We start from the raw sequence: 19,170 nt of genomic DNA, 5'->3' as shown, positions 1-19,170 counted from the left end.
ATGTCACATCCCCTCATTTGGGGAAGTCACTTCTCCAAAATTGGAAGAAAGTCTTCTAAATGCATTTAAGGCTTTATTCTTTTCAATAAGTTAACATGTTGAGTTCCCCAAATTTGTAAGGTTCTTATAAATTTGTCTCCAAAGTCTTCCAAACCATTAAATATTATTACAAAACCTGAAGGTTTCTCCCTTCACACAAGCTAAACCTCCAAAGTCTTCAAAGAGCCTTTAATGCTCTTACAAGATATCACCCTAACCCATGATGGTTGTCCCTTTGACCATCTTCTAACTTTGCACAAGAGTTTAACTCTTGGACAATAGCCTTCATCCTTGGGTAATAGCTTTATCCAATGACTCATTCTCTTGAGGTTAACCCTCAAATCTTAATAAGCATCTAATTCTTACTTACCATCCTCTCAAACCTCCTCATGATGACATTTGTCAACCTGAGATTGGATTGAAAACCCCAAATTGATTGATAACTTTCAATCCTAACCCTTCTTAAGACAATTCAATACTAGCCATCCATTTGACCAATTCCTCTATAAATAGAGCTCCATTTCCTCCATTTTATCAATCCGGGTCTTCATACATCTACACTATAGTCTCACAACTCTAAATATCTCGCCTCTCTTTGTTAGAATAAGCATTTTTAGATCATTTTAATAGCATCATAGCATATATTTTTATCATGTTTAGCATATCATGTTAATTTAATTTCCAGTTTAGATCAATGTCATCTTCATATCATACTTATGCTAGCTTAATATCATACTAATCTTGTTATCTTGCACCATATCTAGTTTCATATCCATATCATATCACGATGATCTTAGTTGCATCCATTTAGATCTTAGAGCATACACTATCTCTCTTTCTTTAAGTAGTCATCCCAAGATCAAGTGCTCTTCCAATCTAAGAGCCACCTTGAATCTGAGGGATCCTTGAAGATAGAGGACAATGAGACGATTTTGAGAGTTTTTTATTAACTAAACTTGTTTTGTTGATTCTAACCTCTAATGCAATGTCCCATTGGTGTGTTTGTATTGTTTGTGTCTCTCATGCAAGCATCACAATCTGAGCATACATTTATGGCGCCCACCATTGGGCATTCCCACAAATTTCTAACTTTTTCTCCACAAGTTCACACACATAATTTTTGAACACACATTTCCTCAGTTTGGCACATTTAATCCCTGTTCTGGCACATACAATCTTTCTTTTGATGCATTCAACACCTTTGCTAGCACATATACCTATTTTTGTGTCGCATAGACCTATTTTTGTGGTACATAGACCTGTTTCTGTGGCACATATACTTGTTTATGTGGCGCATAGACCTGTTTCTATAGCACATCTACCTATTTCTATGGCGCATATACCAGTTTCTGTGACGCGTATACTTTTGTGTGATGCATCTGATGGATTGTGTGGCACATTTGTAAACTATTGTGGCACATATGCACTCTGTTTTAGTGCATATAAAATAGAGAAGAAACTTGATACAGGGTCTAACATTTAGGCTTGTCTAGCCCACTAAATTTTCTTTGCAGGTTGCTAACTAGTTTTCCTTGCAGGTTTTAACAATGGTTTTGCGGGATTTGAGGGAGATTAGTTAAATATTTTTATTACTTACTTTGTTTTAAAATTTTGGTTAAAAATAATTCACTTCCCTTTTCACAAAGTTTAAAAAGAACCTCGTTGCTATTCAATGCTCCTAAAAAGAACTCCATTTTTCTTTTGGGCTTTAAAAAGAATCCAACGTTTCTTTCTTCAAGCATAAAATGAACCACAAATTTCACATTTTAGTTTTTGCAAGTTAGGATATCATTTGTCATTTGGGCTTTAAAAGGAACCAACACACTTTCATTTCTTGCAAAAGCTAAAAAGAACAATCAACCTTTTTGTTGCAAGTTAAAAAGAACAAGCCACTTTTTGCTTTTGGCAAGCAACTTTTGTGGACCACACAATTTTCTTTTGTTGACCAAGATTTTGATTTTCAAGTTCAAACAAATTTTTATGTGGGACTAAAATTGAACACCATGCTTGTCGGAGCAATATCTCCAAATAGAAGATAGAAAATCATTGCTTTGAAAAGACTAAAAAGAACAAATTTGTTTTCTTTGCATCGAAGGTGTTAGGTATATGCTCTCCCTTTAATTGGGTGATAAAAAATCCAAACTCACCATTACTTTCTTTTGTTCAATTTAGCATTAAGATAAATCCTTTAGAAGTTCTGCCCTCTCGAGAAGCCCATAAGGCCGGTGAGAGGGGAATGACCTAAGTGGGGAATGACTTTATCTCCAAGTTTACCAAACCACTATAATCAAATGTGGAGGCTGATGAAAATCCCCTCCAACATTTTTTCTCAGTGATTAGTCGTCCCACAATATCCTTGAGATAAAGTAAAGCCTTCCTTGAGGGAGTTTATCACTGAATACCGAACAAAAACCTGATTATAAACTTTAGAACTAAAAACTTCACCAAGTCAGTATCCAAACATTAATAATATCATAGTGCAAGGGTGGGGAAAAATCCACCCCCAAGACACTCACCATACATATCCCAAGATAATAATTCAATTGAGGAGCAATCCTCTTAGAATTAATTTCTGAACAAAGGCAAAAAAATGGGTGCCCTCTAGGGGGTGACACAATTGTTTGAGCTGAAGGAGTATCCAGATGTGGGCTATGGTATTATTGATGACCCTTGATTAAAGAGTCTACTTGATGTGTTTGTGTTGTATCTAAACTAGTGAAAACATCGAGGATTTGAACACATCCTCAAACAAACATACACTCAATTTTTAGAATTATAATGATCATTGTCTTCATCCTTGCTGTGTATTTTTGTCAGAAATCATAAAACATCTTGCAAAACATCAAAATCAGTTCAAACATTAGTCAAAACCAGGAAACACATAGATTGGTGCATTGAAACAATTATGTGGCTAGTGGATACAACCAAAACAGTGGCACATACAAGCAATTAAGTGGCGCATACAATACATTATGTGGTGCATTTAAACAATCTTGGGGCACATTTGATTAGCGCATTTGAAATAATGGCTTATTTGGAGAAGATTCTTAGAATTCAAAAAGATTTCTAAGTACCCTTTTAAGAGGTCTTTCCTTTTCGACTATCTCAAACAAATTTCATCTTCCAAATCAAAGGTGTATCAAGCTAGTGACCATAAGTTTTTATCCAACTCAATATCAACATCAAATACCTAGCTAGGTATTCAGGGTAGTCAAATCAAGTTTCCATGTCGAGGGAATTTATCCATATCATTTGACATGGTCACAAAAATAGGGGCGTATCAAACCCTCTATTCAAACTTAGTGAGCTTGAGTATCCATACAAAGTATTTAATCAACCTATCAAAAAATATTAACTTTGATCACTTGTATGACCACTCCTCAACACTTAAAGAGGAAGAATCTTCATTAGAAAACTGATTTGAAGAGAAAACAACCAAGTCAAGAGAAAATATTAAAAAGAAGGAAGTTTCTCTACATAAACCGTAAACTCTTCCTAAAACATCGAACTTTCTTACCCCGCTTTCATATCTATCTATGTGGTAAAGGAATTGAGTTTGACGAGGAAACTTTGCAAGCACGTGCCTTTGAACAAAAGTTGACATTCTCTCAACGCCTTGCCAAAGGAGGAAAAATCGATGTATCTTATTTATCCAAAGATCCAATCACTTATTGAATCAAATCAAGTCATGCTAGTTTCTACGCAATCCCACAAAAACATTGAGTGGGACAAAGAACCTGAATCAAGCATGGGATTGAGAGAAAATAACACCTGGAAAAAGTATCTAAATATGGATGAGGAAGATACAACAAAGGACGCTATCGAAGAGGCCCAAAAATACTCTGGCCTACAAAAACTCTTAGAGAAGCTCATCGAAACAGACAAACAAAAATACTTGCTTCTACTATCTAGCAAAGTTGTTAAAATCCCCAAGGATTTTGACATGGATCTGCCAAAACAAAATGAATGCGTGAAAAGGAAAAAATCAAGAACTTATACCCACAATATTGACCAAGACAATACCAATTACCAAGACAACACTAATGAGCAAGATAACACCAACAATCAGGATACCCACAATGGAAACAATCCTCTTACTATACTTACGCAACAACTACAAGTGCTTCAACAACAAATGTAAGGCATGCAACAAGGGGCCACAATGCAGTATTATTGAGAGGATATTTGTCCTTATCCGTTTGATCGAAGTTCAAACATGGTGCCATTCCCACCAAACTCTAAAATATCAAAGTATGGCAAATATAATGGTAAAAGCGATCCCCATGATCACATAAGAGAATTTCGCACGATGAGCTTGGAGTTTGCCCACAATGACACCTATATGATGAGGTTATTTCCACGAAGCCTAGAAGGACAAACGATGGAATGGATTTCAAAACTCACACCTCCCATCATATCATTTGAAGAGTTGGTGAACAAGTTTGTTTCCCAATATTCTTATAACATTGAACACAAGGTTACCATGCTTGACCTTTGCAACACAAAACAAAAGAACAATGAACCATTCATGATGTTCTTATAGAGATGGAGATGATTGACTTCTAGATATCCCCGAACCATACCTGAAAAGGAGAAAATGAAAATATTTATAGACAATCTTAATGATGAGATGACTTATCAACTTAAAGTACAATGTATACCTAGTTTTCAAAAGTTGATTGAAAATGGAATCCAGATAGAAGAGGCCTTAATAAAAAATGAAAATTTAAAATTCTCTAAAGAAGGTGTTAGTTCATCAAACAACAACTATAACAGCTACTACAACAACTCAGACAAATCCAAATTTTGGACAAGGAACAAGAATGTTATCAATGATGGTGTAGTTGACAATGTTAAAACAAACAAATCAGTGTTAAACTTATCAGGTATTACTCCACCAACCAACCCTCAAAGAACCAACAATCAAGGAAACAACAATCAAAGAACCAACAATAAAGGAAATAATAATCAAGGAAACAACACTAACAAAAAACCAACACCATATCGATGGAAGTTCACACCTCTAGGGAAAACTCTTTGTAATGGTGGAAAAATGGTGAATGATAGATCAAGAAGGAAACTACCCTTTCCCTCAAAGAGAGATGAGAGTTTTGCTATTATTACCCTTTAAACACTTTTCACCATGTTACATTAGGAAAAGGAGAGGATAATTCACTAGATTCAATCTCTCCACATGAAGATGGTAGATTGAATTCTAAATGAATTGGGAATGTTAAGTTGATCCACTCTTCCTTGTTTGAAATAGAAAGGAAATTGATTAAATTATGTAGTGCAAAAGTGACAAAGAACTGATTATAACTTGAGATCAGAATATGGGATGAAGCTGTGCACCTGGATCTGGTAGTAATATGTTGAGACGAAATCGCCTTGCGAATTTGAGGAAAAGTTGCCTAGACCATGGCGGGAATGTACACAGTCCTCTGAAAAATCCATGAAACGAAAAGGGTTTTTCCACCTCTGCAAATAGAGCCCGAATCTAAAAGTACAGTTGTGCACCTACAACCTACACACAAAAAAGAGAGGAAAATGGGTTGGGATTGGGGGTTTGCCTTTAGGTCAAACCCCAGTTTTGGAATTAACCAAGTAATGAAAGAAAGTACTTGCAAGTAGATGTAAATGAAAGACTGAATTGTAAATCAACTCAAGGGAGGTTGTGGTAGCAATGTTGATAGAAATGCTTGTGTGGAATTTTATGTTTAAATCAATCTCCTCTTCAATGGTTGAATCCTTGACTTGAATGAAACACCTAGCCTTGAAGGGAGACTTGAGAATGCTCAATGCTAGAAAAGAATGCTTGAATGCTTGATCACTTATGCAACTTGAATCTATCCAACTTCGACCTATCCCACTAATTCCAAATGAGAGGATGAATTCCACCTTAAATACATGTTAGTGGATTTGATTTTCATCCCGAGCCGACATTAGGGGAGTTTCCCGCCCAATGCACAACCAATAATGCAACCCTAGGAAGGGTCCTGCCCCAAAATAGGGCAGGGATAGGGGCGCCATGCCCCTAAGATGGGAGGACAAGGGCACCACACCCCTATCCTAGGGGGGATAGTGGCATCACGCCCCTGTCCTACCCCTTTCTCAAGGGAAAAGTGCAGACGGGGTGATGTAGAGGTCAAGGAAGAAGTTGTTTATGAAAGCTGAGAAATATCTTGTCTTCGATCAAGCTAGAGTATTCGAACTAGCATGTGTGAGGACCCTAATGCAGTCAAAAATTGCTAGGGTTGCAATTTTATGACACTACATTAAGCCCCCCGATTTACTTCATACCTGTTCTCTTCCAAAAATTGTTTCTCTCTCCTTGGCCACTTCATCTATTTTTTTGAGCATGATCTTGTTAACTCTCCTTTTTCTTCTAAATCTGTCCTTCACAATCTTAAGTAATCTGTCAACTTCAGTCTTAGAAATTACAGAGCACAAGTTGACTAATACATACTCTCTTATTCTCTCATATTCCAAACTAGTTGTATGCCTTCTGGCATCCAAAATTTTATATACCCTTTGGAATCATAGATGATAATTCTATCATGGATTTTCTATATACATTCATATATTGTACAATGGCTTCCTCTATTCTTTTGATCATTTTCAGCATAGTTCACATAATACTTAGATATATTCTTCAAATTTCCTTCCTTTACTACTTCATCAACAATCTAACTAAGAGAAATGGGGGGCACAACAGTATAGGTACCTTCTATTTTACCAGACTTCAAAGCTTCATCAAGCTATGACTTAGGCTTCCTACTGGGACGAGGTCTACTGGATTTTTCAACTACAACTTTAGGGTTTTTGTTTGGCTGACCTTCACCAGATTGTGGCTTCTTTACTACTCCGGTAGAGGTACCAGTCTTCTTCACTTCTCACATTGCTTCATCAAATTTTGTCTCTTCCTCAACAATGGCTGCCACATAGATCCTCTTAGGCTTCCCTTTCTTCCTCTTCTTTGCTCCACCAGATGATTTGGTTTGAGGTTTAGCTAGAGGGACAATCTTTTGTGCACCGGAAGAAGGTGTTGACTTTGTTTGCCTAGGCTTCGAAGGAGTAGAGGTAGGTTTAGTCTTCTTTGTTTGAACCATGTCCTCTTCTTTTAGGATGTTTTTATTTCTAGCCCTGTGGACAGCTTTCTTTGTCATACCCATGTTTTCAGCGAGTTGTTCTACTTCTTTCCTTACCCTCTTCTACATTATGGGCTTAATGAATTGAGAATGCAAGCTTAAAATTTTCTTCTTATAAGTACCAAATCTCTCTTCCTTCTCATCCACTAGCTTGCTCAAAAGATGTTGAGCATACATGTCAAGAGTATTAGCATCAACTTCATACCCCATGGGCATGATCCATACCGTTCTAGGCTCAACAACTTCCATCAGGCATTGATCAATCTCCACCATGAACCATATGGTGTCCTCATATTTCTCAACAATCTCCTTCGAGATCTTTTCCCTACTCTGCATCATGCTTTGGAATGATTTGAAATAACCCCATAGAATAGATTTTTGTGCTTTTCCATCACCCAATCCTTGCAAAGCTTCCTTAATCTGCATAGCCACCAGTTTATTATATCCCCATTCTACTTTACCTACATTGGGGATCTCATTCATGAAGTAAAGTGCCAAACAGACAATCAAAGTGCCAAACTTAAAGACATGCTTCTTATCCTGCTTGATCTTCTTCAAATTGCTCAGACGCTCACTCACCAGTACTTCACATAAATCATATAACTTATTCTCCTTCACAATTTGATATGCTGCATATATTGTTGTGCCAGAGACTGAATTAGCTCTACTAGATTGATATATTTTGTAGCCTATTACCATGGATGTGAATCTCACATCATATGCAATGATATCACTAATAATAGCCAGCCCGGATAACATTAGAAGCAGTGGTTCTCTAAAGAAATGACCACTTTATTGGCCATCATGGAATTCCTTTAGTACTTTGTTAACCCGATATGGGTCAATACACCTTTGCATCACTCCATTGAGGTCCCTTCTAAATAGTATGCTATCCAATAAGACATGGGGAATGAACTACAACCTAAAATGTCTTATCTTAATCCTATCTAAATATAGAGGGTATCTACCTTCCTACCAAAAAGAAATCATATCATTCATCCAACTGGTTTGAGTATCAATGTTAGTCGGTTGGCTATTTTACAACAAAAAGGCAACTTCAGCATGGAGCCTCAAAGGTTGATACAAAATTTTAACATAACTCATTGCCCCATATAAGCCTAGTGGTCTTAATATACTCCATAACTTTGGTGATCCACCTAGCTTTTTTTGTTAGAGCATATTTAGCTATTACTTTCTTTTTTACAACTAGTTATGTTTTTTTGCTTAAATTCACTTAAGAGTGTTTATTTTACATGTGCACCTAGTTTAGTTTTTATACATCTAGTTTAGCTAGAGTTGAGCTTTATTCATCTCCTCATGCTTGCACTTTAGTTCTCCTAAATTTAGTTGTGTTTTCTTTAGAACCACCTCATTGTACAATTGTAACTCATCCTTTAATTTTGTCTTCTTTGTTTTTGAGTAATATAGCACTCATTTGTACAACTCTCTCTTGTGGAAGGTGTTCTTGTTTTCCATTTGATCTTGCAGGCTTGTGTTGCAAAATTCAACATGGTATCAAAGCTTTAAAACTCAACATGGTATTAGAGCACGGATTCGACAAGCTCCTCAATTTTTGAGGGTTTTTTTTCTCAAAAGAATTATAGAGTCCCAAATTTTCTTTTTAATGGATCTAGTGGTGGGCAAATTTTTTCATCAATTTTGGAGCAAAATGGGCATCACCATTGCATCCACAATGTTGAAAATACCAAGATTGATTGTTGTTTCTTCAAAATTCGAACAGCTGAAATTTGGGGTCAAATTAACTGAGGGCGAGTTTTTCGAGGCAAATTTTAGGTGTAGCTAAAAATAAATGGTTAGTATGGGGCAAAATAGATGTCACCATTGTGCTCAGGAAGTTTGAAAACCCTAAAATCGCTTGTCAATTTGTTGAAATCAAAGATTGGGGAATTCTTTGCAAAGAAAATTCAGAAAGTTTCCATTTTCGAAAAGTTTCCATTTTCGGAAAGCTTCCATTTTCAAAAAAAATGTATTTTTGGAAACTTTCTATTTTTGGTGGTTTGATCAGATTCTGCACCAATTTTCCATATCAAGCCTCCAAAGTCAGCCTTTGGTTTCGTGTTTTTGAGGCCATAACTTGGGTATTTGAGCTTCGCTTTTTAACTTTCACATATCATTGGAAAGCTCTTAGAGTCCTCTATTCAAATCGACTATTAATTTTTCCAAACATTGCCCTAGGTAACTTTTATTTAGTCTTTTGTGTTTTTCACCTTATGATTGATTACTTAGCTTTTTTGGCTCCTAGAATCTTTCAACTTGCAGTGGATGGCTTCTCTTGGGTTGTCCTGCATGTATTTGCAATACTTTGCCCTATTTAGAAATTTTGAACATCATTTTTAAGAACTTTTTTGGTTGTAGACGCACTGAGATAAAGTGTCATTCTTGTGTATAGTTTTTGGGGATTTTGCACATTTTGTTGTGCCTTATTTTGTACATGCATTGTATTATAAAGTGTCATGGAAGGTTGTGTAGTGCATTTTGTTTTGGCATCACACCTTTGTCCGGTAAGAGTCCCTCCACGACAACATTAAATCTTAGAGATTCTTATCCCATGTGTGTGTGCATTAGTTGCATAACCTTTTTTAGTTGCAGATACTTTCTTGGGTACATTCAAATTCTCCTTCATGGTGACACACAGTTTTAGTGGACATGTCATGCCTCTCCCTTATTAGCATAATGGGGGAGTTTCTACTGTTGGTGCTAATGCTTCCTTCATTTTGCTTTGGAGTTAGACAATCTTGCATTCCAATTTTGTGGAGGTGACTTATCCTCAATTGATCAGAGTTCTTTAGACTATTGGCATATGTATTTTCGATTAGCAGTTTTCTCTTCCACAGTTGGGTAGTGTCTTTGGGGTCACTCATGTAGATTCATGTGCCATTTGTATCTTTGACGGACAAATGTTTTTGCATTTGTTTGCCATTTGATTGTTCAAGTAGTGTCATTGGGGGCACTCATGCAGATTGTTGTCTTCTTGATCTTGATCATCATCTTCGTTTTAGAGGAGGTTCTTCATTTAGCACTATAGCAATTATTATTTAATAGTTGTCTACAACATCTTTGTGTTTCAAGGATGTTCTTCATGTTCCTATTCTTTTGGGACATTATTTACTGGAAGGCTTCTTAGTCCTTCATTCCTTTTTTAGTAGTTCATGTTTTGTTTCATGCATTGCATGTCTCGCTTTTGGAGAGGTGTTTTTTCTCATGTGGTTTTTCTCCTTGTCTTTGCTTAGAGAGACTTCATTAGCTTGTACATGGGTACCTAATCAGGCCTTTTTGTTGTCGGGACCGAATTTTGCATTCATGCATTTAGAGTTTTTTACTCACCCTAAGTTTCACTCAAGGGGATGTGTTAAAGCATATTTAGCTATTAGTTGTTTTTTAACTAGTTATATTTTTTTGCTTAAGTTCACTTAGGAGTGCTTATTTTAGTTGTGCACCTAGTTTAGTTTTTATGTATCTAGTTTAGCTAGAGCCGAGCTTTATTTAGCTCCTCATGTTTGCACTTTAGTTCTCCTAAATTTAGTTTTGTACTTTCTTTATAAGAACCTCATTGTACAATTGTAACTCATCCTATAATTTTGTATTCTTTGTTTTTGAGTTATGTAGAATTCTATTGTGCAACTCTCATTTGTGGAAGGTGTTCTTGTTTGTCGTTTGATCTTGCAAGCTTGTATTGCAAAATTCAACATGGTATCAGAGCTTTGAAACTTCAACACTTTTCTCACTAATGTCTATCCTTAAGAAGAATTCTTTGATACTAGGATGAGGGAAACATTAGCTGGATCCTATTGTTGGAAAACGTATGTTTGAATTTTTCTAAGGCCCTAACAATATCAAGGACTTGTTTTTCCACATAATATACTTGACCTTATAATCCTAAAGCCATTCATTAAAAAAAAAAGCAATGGGCTCCTCTAAGTTGTCATTGTTCAGTTTTGTCAAGACATTTGATATACTTGTCTACCCCTCAAAAGGTGTATAGGATAAAATGTTTGTAAAAATTTGGATGGGCTAGTGTAGGGGCTTGAACACGTGATAGGTTACCTTCCTTTGTTCAATTGAACACCATGATCTTTTTAAGCATAAAGGTGAGAGGCTTTACTAAGATTGCAAGGTTGGGGATGAATCTCTTCCCAAAGTTAATTCTTCCTAAAAAGCTTGGCAGGGCTTTCTTGTGACTAGGAAGGAAAATGGGAAAAATGGTCTCTACCCTTTCTGGATTTATGGCAAGATACTCTTTAGTGACTGTACAAATTATTTTCTTTGGCCCATAACAAACACATTTGGATTCAAAAGCACCATATTCCCTGCAATTTTTTAAGACCTACTCGAGATTACTTGGAGAAACATATTTTACACTTTTGCTTCCTTTCAAAAATAGAGTAAAAAGCAATTTGATTAAAGTATAAATGAAATAAAAGTTAAATATATGTCCATGTAGCAAACAAAATAATTTGATGTAAAATAAAATAGCTCTTAAATAAATACAATACGTCAAGACTGATATATGTCATATATGTCCATTCGTTTTTATAGATGTATTTAAAATGTGTATACTATTTATATGTGCATATATAAAAATGATTTTTTTAAACTGTTGCATGGGTGAGTACTTAAAAGGCAACTTTGAATGGAAACCATGCATAAAGAATTTACATGACAAGCACACGGTTGACCGTCAAATTGAAGCTGTACCGCCCATATTTCTGAATTAAATATCATTTGTTTAATATACAAACTAAATTACATATTTTTGTAAGCTGATTATCCAGTGACTTAAGTTACTTTTATATTAAATTCAGCTGTGATAAAAACACAGGAGACAAACAAAAGAGATACTCGCCATTATTATAGCTTCGCCAATTTACTAGTACTAATTGGCTGAAAAGGTGTTTGTCAAAACAGGCAAATATGCGAGGAAAATGGGGCCAATGCATTTCTAAAAGATAGGACTACTTGCAAGCTTAACGTGGTTAAGAGATTAAAAGGCTATGGCTGCAGGGGCTCAGTACATAAGAATAAAAACCACTCTTAAGATTATATGAAACACACGATAAATAAAGAGACATTCAGATTCATCTCTGGGAGACTCATCCCTTTCAATATGCTTAAATAAATTTAAGGGAGTCCAATCCCAAACACTGAATTAGTATATAGGCCGTCCTTTATGGGCTCACAGCTGAAGTCAGTAATTCATTGCCTTGAATGTCAGCAGTGGCCACTTGGCATTTACTCTGAATGAAAATCAGGATTTTATCTTGTGACTGCTTAAATGCCTCTTTAATCATTGTTAAAATCTCTTATCCTGACCATACGATAGTCAGCATTGTTATGCAAGGCGACCTTTAATTAGTAGATGGAATCTTGAAAATATCTTATAGGCATTCATAAACATTATATGAATATAGAACAAAACTCGTGCATTTACTACAAACTTCTTTTAGGTTTTGATTTCAGAGTCGCCATTGAGCTGAAATGCATTGTTGTTTCAATAAAATTCTAATCTCTATTCACATGAAAAAGTAGACATATTGTATCCCCTCTATGATCCTATTGAAAATACACTTAGCATATATATCTTAAAACTAACCTATATAGAATATGCCGATAGATATCCTCAAAGGACAACAGAAATAGAGAGTTGCATCATTAAAATCAAATAAAATCTAATATTAAATAAATAAATCGTTTAAATGGAAACATGCTCATATTTTCTGATGTGGTGGATATAAAAAATAAATCAAATCCAATATGAAATTAAATCTTCTAAATGGAAGCATGGCCATGTTGTCTGCTTTGTTTACTGTTGGTTTTTTATTTTTCTTTCATGGATGTGCTGAGCTCCTATATAGTGCTGCCATTGTAGGTTTTTCTTCTAGGTTTTGCTTTCAGAGTCGCCAATGTGCTGAAAGGCGTTGTTTCAATAAAATTCAAATCTCATTTCACATAAAAAAGTAGACATATTGTATCCTCCATGATCCCATAGAAAATACAAAAATGTAATATTCATTCAACTTTCAAACAAAAGAATCACTATTGTTACAAAACTAGTTTTAATTTACAATCTCAACACGGTAAATACAAGGGGAACTAATTCAACAACTGCCCAGGCTAAACCTGCATACTGGAACAATCTGATGCCTGTATCGACATTATAAAACTCATCAGGAGACGAGAGAAAAATCTTCTGCAAGTAACCTGATTGTCTGCTGCATGATGACAACTGGCCAAAGTTTTTAATATTTTTTGTAGAAGAAATGGTCCCTTTTACAGGTTGGATATAAGATGAGGATTTTATTGGCAGTCCCATGGCATTGCATATCAGTGGAAGGAACCATTTTGACAATTCCTTGCTAATGAGTTTGACTGCTATAATTATTGGAAGGCCAACAAACACTCGTCTAACTAATATCATTGCTCCAAGATCTGGGCCAAAAAGCCTTGGAACATCCTCATGATGGAACTCATCAAAAGTGCGGTAGATACCAGTTACCTAAGAAACAGTACAATATTATATCAGATCTACAAACGTACCATAAAATCCCAACAAAAATTCACTAATATTATGCTTTAGCAATATCCTTAATCAGATTACAAAACAAGGCTAACATATATGCTTACCACTCCTAAAGCAACACCATTGAAGGCAACATGGAATTCAAAACTTGGTGTCGGTAGCTCAGGTGTTGGATATGCAAAAAGCAGTACAAATGCAAGGCTAGCCCAAAAGGACGTAACTGAAGGCACAAAAGAGTAATATAAGTCTTTATCATGAAAGTTGCAGGTTTACATAATGTGAGTATAAAACAAGAAAAAGCATCCAAAGATGTATTTTCATACCATTTTTGCCTGAGGTAACAAAAGTATCAATACTTTCGTGGACACTCAGCCAGAATATAAGAATTGCTGTGCCAAGAACAGCTCCACAACCAACATCTATTGGAGAGTGCATTCCAAGATAAATTCTTCCTGTGAAAGATAGTTTTTCGTATCAATAACTCTTGAAGAAACTCCTAGTTTTGCTTTCAAAATTCAATCGCTTTTTACTTCCTACTTCAAACTCTATCATATCCACATTATGCCAGAATTTAATTAGTCACTTCACAGTTAAAAAATTAACAGAGAGCATCACAGTACTTTGCTTTGGTTTTTGTTAACTGTAATATACAAAACAACCAAATATAATTTTAAGAAACATACTCCCATGGAGGAATACTATAAATTTTGAATGCTGCGACAAAAAAAATGACAAATTTGCAGCAGAAGAGTCTCATTGCTAAAATATTTGCAAAGGTGCTATAAGTTTCCAGGCACAATCCTATCACCACTCAAAGGTTCTTTAAAAGAATTGTTCAGTCAAAGTTTCCAGATACAGATTCCATTCAAAAGAATGGTACAGTCAATGTTTCCAGATACAGATTCCATTTTTCTCTTAATCCCTAATTTTAGATTTTTAGCTTGCATGGGATTGCCCAATCAATAGAAAAAAGAGAGGTAGTCCTTTCCAAGGCACCACTTAAGGTATCTCCAGAGCTACTCCAAAGTCTAATAATCCTACATTATGTAATCATAGAAATAACATTTGACTACAAAATCAACTACAGCAGGCAATGTTATAAGTCAAAGAGGCACGTATAAAATTTGCTTAAAAAACACCAATAGTAAAATATATCTATATCCTCAGTAAGGTATGAAATACAGCTTACCAAGCCCAATTAGGAATACCAAGATCAGAAATAAAGAAATGGCAACCAGCTTAGGGGCATATCCATCTATATAGTTATAATTGATAACATAATAAAGCAAGTACCTGCATGCACAAAGTAAATGTTTGCCTAAACCGTGATACTGATTGCAAATGCAAAAAATAGAAATTTAAACCTCAAAAGTGAAAGAAGACAATATTTTCTTATGATACCCAGCTAGGCCAATCGTATTAAGAGTGTGTGATGAAGGCAACCCATATTCGAATGAAATTTCCTTTTCATGCTCGGTAGTTGTCAATCTCCTCACAGGTGGAGATGGAGGCCTTGGAGCTGAGACTATATCCTGAGTATAAGATGTACAAAACCTCAGTTTTAAAAAATCCATATAGTCTCCAAATAATTTATGGACTAACATCAAACATACATGCATCAGATTTATAGTAAACATTTTTTGTGTTTAACGAACATTGAAAGTTAACATTTACCAAACAGCAACTATGAGATAGCATCCATTAAATTTTATCATTAAATACAAAATCAACAAAGATCTGTTTTATAAAATAGTTTTCAGCATGGACAGTAGCCCTAATTATATTGAACCTTCAGCTTGCAAACAACATTCTGAAAAAATAAAATATGATATTCTTCAATGATACAAAACATTTTTTGTGTTTAATGAACACTAAAAGTTTGCATTTACCAAACATCGCATTGAATTTTATCATTAAGTACAAAACCAACAAAAATCTGCTTTATAAATTATTTATGCAGGGACAGTAGCCCTTATTATATTGAAGCTTCAGCTTGAAAACAGCTTTCTGAAAAACTAAAATATGATATTCTGAAAAAACTAAATATGATATTCTGAAATGATACATGTAAAAGGCATATCCATAAGAAATATGTTGATTGCAACCACAAAATAAATGAGATCATAAGAAATATGTTTATTGCAAACACAAAATTAAAGAGATACAAAGAGATAAAAATGTAAAGCAACCTTGACACAGTTCCCTGTGTAATTACAGAATGCCATGAGAAGGGTCATCTGTCTTCCTAATTTGCAGTGGCCGCTCTGCAACAGACAATCAATTCAAAACATTATATATTAGTTCCAACCATGTCAAACACAAAATCCTGTCTTCTTGATCAAATTTGAAGAGAAAGCAATCATTAAAAAATTAAAAAAATTGAGATGAGAGATAAGATAAGAGACTTTACCCAGAATACCAAAGGAAGGAAGCATGTGTAGAATGTCACAGAAACAATAATTGAAAGATAAGCAAAAAATGTATCCAAGTATGGGTGTTCCAGTCTCTGTAATAGACAGAAATCCAAGTTCCAACGTTTATGTTTTCAGTAAAAGTGCATAATACTTTAGTCTGCAAACACAAATAAATACAAGAAATTACAATTCAAAGTATTGCAATTCACTGTATGAAACTTAAGAAAAGGTTGGAATGCAGATGTAATAGATGAAGCTTAAGCGGGGAATTATCAAGGGGCACCCATTCACATGGTCCAACTGTCAATATAACTTCTTGTGTGAACTTTACTAAATTACAAGAGCCAAATGAAATCACTGTGGAAGTAACTCAATTCAAAGGAATGTGGAACACCCCCATTTTCCCACTAGATGCAGCCAACCATCAGGGGATGAAAGGCTGATAAGCTAACTGGAATTGCGATGGCAACTCAAAAATTAACAACAGTATGCAATGGCAGGGACAGGAATACATGCCAAAATTCAAACTTGAAGGATCGTAAGAAGCCATGACCATGAAAGTAAAGAGTTTGGAATCACTAACGATGGGCAAAAAGATATCATACTCAGGTTATTGTTCTAGTTTAGGTTCTATCTATGTTCTACAATTTCTCTGTTAATATTTTCTAAATATTCTCTTCTTAATACAAGATCTCCAAAGTTATCGACCTCAGGGGTACTATTGCACCATACTTTCCCTGATATTCTTGAAGGTGGAGTACTCCAATTGACTGTAATACCAATCTTCAACATTTGCCTTGAGGGTATGTTCTAACTGTAGCAATACTTAATCCTTTCATGCAGCTACAGCTGTTGGGAAAAGACCAAAATTCAGTGTTTCTTCTCTCTCTGGAATAATTAGGCAGTTCCTTCAAATTTCCCCTGTGAGTGTTGGACTACACAATCGTTAAATACTTAATGCATGCATATATTCACAGACATTGGGAAGGGCGCAAGACTCATGGTTACTTCTCTCCAACATTTTCCCTAATAATCATCAGGGCGGACCACTGCAATAAAGTAGAATTCAAGTCCTCAACACTTTCCTTGAAAAGTAGGAGTATGTTCTAGCTTAAACTGTACGAAGCATCCTCATACATCTTTAACCATGGGTAAAAGACCAAGATTCATTGCTTGTTTTCCCCAAGAGTAGTGGAACAGGTTGCTTCAATTTTCGCATGTGAGTGCTGGCAGGAATACATAGTATGTTTAATGGCTTCGTCTATGTACAAACATTGCAAAGAGAGCAGACTTTATGGTTTCTGCCCTGGTGAATAATTACATTACATTTTCCCTAATAATCCTTATGACAGAGCACTGCAATAGAGTACAATGCAAATCCTCAATATTTTCCTTGAATAGTATGTTCTGATTCTAGCAGCTCTTAATATCTTCACACAACTACAACTATTGGGATGGAATCTAAATTCAGGGTTTCGGCTCTTCCAAGTGTCATTGGGCAGGGTTTCGGCTCTTCCAAGTGTCATTGGGCAGGGTTCCTGCTCTCCCATGAGTGAACAAGCTGGGTCTCTGCCCTACCATAAGAGTGTTATCTTCCAAGTGTCATTGGGCAGGGTTTCGGCTCTTCCAAGTGTCATTGGGCAGAGTTCCTGCTCTCCCATGAGTGATCAAGCTGGGTCTCTGCCCTACCATACGAGTGTTATAAGAACGTGTAGTGGTGTGCATTCATAACATGGATGGTGTAACAAGAGCGGTCCAAAGGTAAAAGGGAACCAGCTATTTTGCCAAACAACAATTATTTTCATGTGGGTATTCGCCTGCACATAAGAACAGGTCCTGATGTGCAAATTCACAATGTGGGTAGTTGAACCAAGTGCAGTCCATTGACGTAACCAAACAAGCTGAGTTGCTAAACAACAAGAATCCCTGCTAGGGTCATGATCAGGCAATGTGCTGGATTAGGCAGGGTAATGTAGTCCAACTTATTCGGCAAGAAGGGCAAGCAGCTGCTACCATTATCTAAACCATAATCCATGGAACTGCATGTAACTAGATATTAGGACTCGTCACGGGACGCCGTAGAACAACAAATGACAGAAGCCAGACCAGTCCAATCCAACAGAATTTTGCACATCAGAGCTTAATGGTTAACTAATTATTAACAATTCAACTGCCCACATTACCATCAAAAAAACCTACAAAAATGGCGCAATTCCTTCCTTTTGATACGAACCATTTCAGAAACAGCAAATTGATAATTAAAAATTTAAAAACACCGAAGAATTTTTTTAATTACCTGCACAAAGAGAACCCAGCGAACACCCGTTTGAACACAGCTAGCAACGGCAGGCTGCGTTAAAGATCTGACGCGAACTGTCAAATTTGTCAATCTAGAAAACAAGATCCACACTAAAATGCCCGCTAAACTCATGGCCTGCCATGTGGGTATTGTCTCCATTTCGCGTTCAAATAAAATTCAAAACCCTCCGTCCTATAAAGAAACCCTTGTAACAAAATACTCTGCGTTGAGAATTTCTCACAGAGGCCTTTCTAAGGAGGAGAAATCGCCAAGCAAATTTCCAATTGCCAGGAGTCGAGCAGATTTAGTTTAAAGTATTCGACATTTGCATTGGGGCTGTCAGATGGCGCGTACGACTTAATGCGGTCATCTGAGATTGTTTCTCATTCAACGTGGACGGAGTCAAATTCCGGAGAAGCAGCTGAGAAGTAAACTATTGGGAATTACCTGTAATCTGACTTTTAATTTCTCTATCTTAAGGAGCCCATTGTCAAGGCCGCCCCGTTTTTATGAACTTGATAAAAACTTAGCTTTTAAGCGGCCATGATAAAATTTGATGGTTGTCATAATTTTTTAACTTTCTACTGTGAAATCTAATAAATGGGTCCACCGCCTTCAAAGCCTTGTGGATTACTGGAGCAACGCATCATGTACAGCTCTACGTTTTCTTCAAGGTTTGCTGACAATTGAGTAGACCCCATCTGTCAATAGAGCAAGCATCTTCAGCTGATC

The 19,170-nt window shown here is 35.9% G+C and overlaps 1 protein-coding gene across 1 annotated transcript; it reads right to left on the bottom strand.

The window, feature by feature from the left end:
* Positions 1–13,191: 13,191 nt before the first annotated feature.
* LOC131042619 (lipid phosphate phosphatase delta) lies at positions 13,192–18,961 on the bottom strand. The gene is made up of 8 exons (XM_057975931.2): positions 18,436–18,961; positions 16,136–16,231; positions 15,915–15,989; positions 15,127–15,257; positions 14,915–15,018; positions 14,049–14,177; positions 13,830–13,945; positions 13,192–13,701 (listed from the first exon to the last, which is right to left on the bottom strand). Exons 1-8 carry the CDS (start codon positions 18,595–18,597, stop codon positions 13,267–13,269), a joined length of 1,248 nt encoding a protein of 415 aa, XP_057831914.1. The 5' UTR covers positions 18,598–18,961; the 3' UTR covers positions 13,192–13,266.
* Between the last annotated feature and the right edge of the window lie 209 nt (positions 18,962–19,170).

This window comes from Cryptomeria japonica, chromosome 1 (assembly GCF_030272615.1).
Source record: "Cryptomeria japonica chromosome 1, Sugi_1.0, whole genome shotgun sequence".
Taxonomy (NCBI): domain Eukaryota; kingdom Viridiplantae; phylum Streptophyta; class Pinopsida; order Cupressales; family Cupressaceae; genus Cryptomeria; species Cryptomeria japonica.
Note: the sequence above shows the minus strand (reverse complement) of the source record. Positions and strands in the feature narration are given on the sequence as shown.